Source organism: Meleagris gallopavo, chromosome 2 (assembly GCF_000146605.3).
Source record: "Meleagris gallopavo isolate NT-WF06-2002-E0010 breed Aviagen turkey brand Nicholas breeding stock chromosome 2, Turkey_5.1, whole genome shotgun sequence".
In the NCBI taxonomy this organism is placed as follows: domain Eukaryota; kingdom Metazoa; phylum Chordata; class Aves; order Galliformes; family Phasianidae; genus Meleagris; species Meleagris gallopavo.
In genome coordinates this window covers 83,908,058-83,913,471 of record NC_015012.2, presented here as the reverse complement: position 1 = coordinate 83,913,471, position 5,414 = coordinate 83,908,058, and the positions used below count along the sequence as shown (strand labels likewise).

At 61.3% G+C, this 5,414-nt stretch overlaps 1 protein-coding gene across 4 annotated transcripts in view; it reads left to right on the top strand.

Moving 5' to 3' along the window:
- The window catches only part of LOC100544373 (arf-GAP with GTPase, ANK repeat and PH domain-containing protein 3), a 33,717-nt gene that overhangs the window by 18,052 nt on the left and 10,251 nt on the right, over positions 1-5,414 (top strand). For 2 of the 4 annotated variants that reach the window (XM_019613194.1, XM_010707777.2), the window contains one exon: positions 1,985-2,146. The exons of the other annotated variants lie outside the window; for them this stretch is intronic. In XM_019613194.1, the coding sequence (XP_019468739.1) occupies positions 1,985-2,146 (162 nt within the window). The remainder of the gene's footprint in view (positions 1-1,984; positions 2,147-5,414) is intronic. 4 annotated transcript variants of the gene reach the window in all.

Here is a 5,414-nt window from a genome sequence, read left to right as displayed (position 1 = left end):
AGGGGGTCTCTGCTCGGAGCCGAAGGTCTGCGAGCGCCCACTCTGGGAGATCGCAGAGCCTGGAATCGCATAGGACACGTGGAAGGGACGCCCCTGGCTGGGTGCCCCCACCTGCTCAGGCTGCCTAGGGCCCGCCTGTGGCCTTGGGCGCCTCTGGGAATGGGGCACCCGCATTTCTGAGCAGCACTGCTGGGGCCTCCCTGCCCGACATCCGACCTACATCTCCCCTCTTAGTTTAAAGCCATTCCCCCTTGTCCCCTCCCACGTGCACCTTGGTGAGCTCCTCAGGAGGGCTGCACAGTGGCACAGACGTTGTCCCAGCGCTGCTGGTGTTCGGCCTTTATGGCCCACGGGCACCCAGCTGGTCTGGGGGAAGCACCCAGGAGCATCCCCACTTGTGCACATAGAGGGGCTCCGTGATGGGATGGGGGTCTGGAGACCCATGGGTGGGTCGGAAGAGCTCAATGCTGAGTAATAGGAAGAACTCTCCCTCTCTCTGGAGGGAGCGTTCCCACTCCTGCCCCCTCCCCGTCCCACCAGGACCCTGCAACCCCCAGCTCCAGTTCTGTACCATCGATTGCAGGGCAGTGCAGCATGGGCTGGGTGATGGCTGCTGTGCAGCGGGGGCCCAGGGTCAGTGCAGGCTGCAGGCACCCCGCAGCCCCGAGGTGCGGCACAGCACGGGGTGCGGGAGCAGGCAGGCAGCAGAGGGGGGAGCACCACGGTCCCTCGGGTGGGAAAACTCAGATCCCTGCAGAACTGGGCTGGGGGGCGGGAGGCACCTCACACCTCCTGCAGGCACCGTCCTGCCAAACAGCAGAGGTAATTTATATCCATAAAGTGGGATCTGATTTTATTAGATTTATCTCTCTCAATTGCCAAGGGTGAGCTATTTCCCCATGGATTAATAGCAGCTGAAACGCCCCACTCGTGTGTGTCAGAGCCAGCAGGAACCAGGCACGGCAGAGCTCTGCCACGTCCCATCCTGGCCGTGCACACACACAGCTCAGGGGGCTCCATGCTGCTGAGCGCCGCTCCGGGCCACCCCGACCGCTGCCCCCGGTGCCACCAGCCCTGGGGCTGCGCTCAGGGCTCGCCGGGATGCCCCGAGAGCTGCAGCACCGTGCTGGGCAGCAGGGCCGGAGCGGTGCTGGGGGCACACAGAGGCAGGAGCACATTTCGGAGAGGGTTAACCGTGCAGCGAGGGCTCCTGCGCCTCGTTGCCTTCCCCGGAGTCTGCATTTTTATGCTGATTGGAAGCCTGCGCTGTGTGTGCTGCTGAAATTGAATGTCAGGCTTTTGATTTTGTTGCTGGTCTCTAATGAAATTTGACATTTAATGGTGAGTGCAGCGGCAGCGTGTGTGTGTGTGATCGGAGCTTGATTAGCGCGCTCTAATTGACAGTAATTAGGCAGCTCCCTGATTGTTTCTAATTCTGCTATTAATTGTAAGGAACAGTATGATTGAGGATAAATTTGGTGCGTTGCTGCTGGGGATGCAGCTTCTTCAGCTCCATATCGGGAGCCTATGGAGACCATTGCGCTCAGGTTCCTGAGCGTGGCAACCCCTCGCCTTGTCTGCGAGGCCGTGCAGGGCGCGGTGCTGCGGAGGTGCCGGGCTGTGGCTGCACGTGGCGGCGTGCTGCACCGTCCCTGACAAACACAGGCATTGCCCCGCACGGTGCCTGTGCGCGTCCCATCCATCCGAGTGCTGGCAGCGACCCTCAGCAGCCCCCCGAAGGGAGTCCCCGTGCCCAGGTGACCCCGCGTAGGGACCCGCGCAGGCCCCCACGTGGAGACCCGTACAGCTCAGGGACCCACGCGGAGACCCTCCGGCCCCCGACCGTCCCAGTGCTGAGCAGCGCGGCTCCTGCTCTGCCTGCGGGTCGGGGCTGTGCAGCTGCAGCCAGGCAGAGCGCTGCTGCCGTCCCCTGAACCCCTGGGCGTCTCCCGCTGTACATCATCTTCTCTCTCTTTGTCCGTAGCCAACGGCACTGCCGATTCCCTCAGCTCCAGCCCCAACATCTCCACCGCCGCCAGCCCCAAGCTGGAGCCGCCCCCGTCGCCGCATGCCAACAGGAAGAAGCACCGCAGGAAAAAGAGCACGGGGACGACGCGGCCCGACGGCCCCAGCACGGCGGCTGAAGGTAGGCAGCCTCTGTGCCGCGGCGCGGGGACACCGGGGCACGGGGTGCTCCTGCCCAACTCATTGGTGCCTCTTCAGGGAGCCGTCGCCCCTGAACCTGCCCGTGGTGTCCCACCTGCGGTGCAGCAGGACTGCCAGCGTGCTGCCGTGTGCACGTTAGTGGTAGTGGTGATTATGGGCCGTATCAGCAGGGCTGGGAGCGCACGCGTGGTTACGTGTTGTGCGTGGCCGTGCAGAAGGTGTGCAGACACTCCCTGCCATAGGAGCTCGTCTCTGCGCGCCCGTAAATCTGCCGCACTTGCACCGCTTGAAGGCCTGCTGCTCTGCCTCAAGGTGGGGGTCTTCGGAGGTGTTCATCTGCTGCAGGGGAGCGCAGTGTGCCGCAGCGGGCAGCGTTCTGCCGGCACTGCGGGTGTCTGTGCCTCTGAAGCAGGGCCTGGGCTGTGCGGGGCTGTGTGAAGGCTGCCCACACCAGCGGGCACGGCTCGGCGCAGCACAGCTCCAGGGCCTGAACCTGTGGTTGGCCTCCGCAAAGGGCTGTGCTCAGGCGCTGGCACTGGGCGTCATCTGAGGTTACCGTGTGCTGCAGCCAGCAGTGAGCAGGAAACAAACTAAGGATGGAGTTCAGGCGGCTGGAGGAGAAGGGGTCTAAGTACAGGCATCGGAGCAGATGCCGCTGTAACACGAGCTGCAGTGGAGTCTGTCCTGCGCCACGGCTGTGCTGCTGTCCTGTCCCACCCCGGGGCAGCTGCTGCCCTCGGCTGTATCTGCTGTGCCTGAGCAGCTCTTTGTCGTTCCTCCCTCGGGAAGCATCCTGGTGTAGGTCTGCAGGGGGATTCGGCAGCTCTGGTTTACTCCGTATGCAGTTGATCTTCATCTGAATGACACCGAGTTTGGGAAGGACTTTCCCTTAATGTTTGATTCCGGTACCCCGAGCGTCATTCGGGTCTGTGATGTGCACTGGGTGCCTCATGGCAAGCAAGTATTGCTGTACGTTCATCATGTTAGACCAGTGCGTGCTTAGCTGTGATGCGTGGTGATTATTGGACACTTCACTGCCCTTCCCCACATCTGCAGCTCTCCCAGCACTGTGACAGGGGGAGGCACATTGTCTACGTGTGACGTGTGGGCTGTCAGATGCAGCAGTTCTATACCTGTACATGGGTGTAAGCAAGCAGTGCTGGGACCCACCAGTCACTGACACTGCAGGAGGGCTTGGAGATACTGCAGTGCTGTAGGGAAGATCCCAAAGTGGCACCGGGGCTGATGGCTTTGTTTGTGATGTGGATGTGAAAGGTTTCAGCTCTGAAGGGTGGGAGGTGCAGGGCTGAAGGGCTGCTGTTATCAGTGCTCACAGAGCAGTGCGGCCCTGGAGTGCAACACAGACGGTCGTGGCACAGGAAGGTGCAGAGGCAAAGATCTGAAGCTGTACAAAACTGAATACAGTTAGTAGAGAGAGTAATTAAAAATGAGCGTGCTTTGACGAGCCAGCAGTGTGGACCAGCAGCTGCTCAGAGCTTCACAATGAACTCTTCCAGGAGATGCATTGGTCCCACGGCTCTCTGCCCTCTGCCCCCAGTGGATGCACAGCTGCTGTCACCCCAGTCTGTGCATCTCAGCCCGTCCCATCCTCTGCCATCTCATAGGAAGCTTTGCAGACGTGTGCCCACCCTCATCTCTCACTGTTGGCGGTGTCCTCGAGAGGTGGAGTGATGGGAGCAGCACGTGGTGGTGCAGTGCCATGCAGTGTATCAGGGCACTGAGTACCTTCTGCTGCCTCCTCCCCTGCTCCCTGCCCACAGTGCCGTGCTGTGCAGTGCTACCCAGCCCTGCTTCGGGCCGATGGAGTTAATGCAGAACCCTGGCAGCTGTTGGAATAACGTCATTTTTTCCTGCAAGTGCAGTGCTTCACATTCATCAACATGGAACGTCATTTGCCAGGGAGGTATCAGCTACCTGCCTCTGTCACGGCGCAGACCCGGCACACAGCTGTGGCTCCTGCCTGCAGCCCCTGGCAGCCGGGCAGAGCACGCTGCTCCTGCAGCCGGGCTGTGTGCAGCTCCAGGGGCTGTGAGCAGCACTCACCCGTGGCTCCAGCTCTGTCCTTTGTGGTTACCCACCCTGGGGATGGCTCTGGGAAGTGCTCCGTATGTCTCTGCTCCATACGAATGGGAGAGCCGAGGCAGTCCTTTTCATGTAAGCGCAGCATGGCTGGGTTGGAAGGGACATCACAGCCCACCCTGCTGGCACGGGGCTGAAGCAGCCGCCCTGCAGCACGGGGCCCATCCCCAGGACCTGCGGCCCTGGAAGTGGCTGGGGCAGGGCTGGGGTCTGTGTGCTGGGCTGCAGGCACGGCCAGCTCGCTGCATGGTCATCTGCATCAGAAGCCAAAGGAGCAGCGAGCAAACCAGAATAATGAATGAGGCTCCGTGTGAGGTCCCATCCCCGTGTCCCGATGTCTGCACTTGGTTCTGGTGGTGAACCTGGGGCTCAGCACTGCCCCATGTAGTGGGCATGGCTGGTGGCTGATGTCATGGACAGTGTCCGTAGGGCTGATTCTCCACTGCTTCTTTATTATCTGCTTTTGCACATTTACCAGCAGTACTTTCACAGCTGGATCACCCGAGCTCTTTGCTTTCACACAGCCAACACAGCGAAAGTGTAAAACTGCTGTGCAGAGTGGGGCTGCAGCGCTCTGCATCTGAGCCAGCGACCCCAGTGCTGCTCCTGCTGGGAGGGGACACCGGGGGGCATGGGGACAGTGCAGAGGATGGTTCCACCAGCGGTGCCGCTGCACAGGTCCTGGCGGAGCCCCACTGTGAGGCCCTGCAGGCGGGTGCAAGCAGCAGGGAAGAGCCAGGAGCTGCAGCCGCCCCAACCTGTGTGCACCAGGCACGCAGCTCAGGTGAGCATCCTGGGAAAGTTGGTGAGGTCTGGGGATAAATTGCCATCGGTTTATCTCATTTAGGAGGTAATCAGAGCCGGGGACGTGCAGAGCAATTGAATCTTAGTTGTTCTGAAGTATCATAAATCAAACGAGCTGTTGCTTTTTTACATGGGCGCATGTTAAAGAGAGCGCCGTGTCAGGCTGCTAGGGAGCATCAGCAAACTCTGGCAGGCGTGCTGTTGGGCTGCCGGGCTGTCACCGAGCAGTGCAGCTGCACGGGCTGCGGGCGCTCCGCGGCTGCTCTGTGCCCGGTGTGGCGCCGCACGGCACCGGGCCGGGTGCTGGCGTTGGGCTGCGGGCACTGCAGGGACGCAGAGTGCGT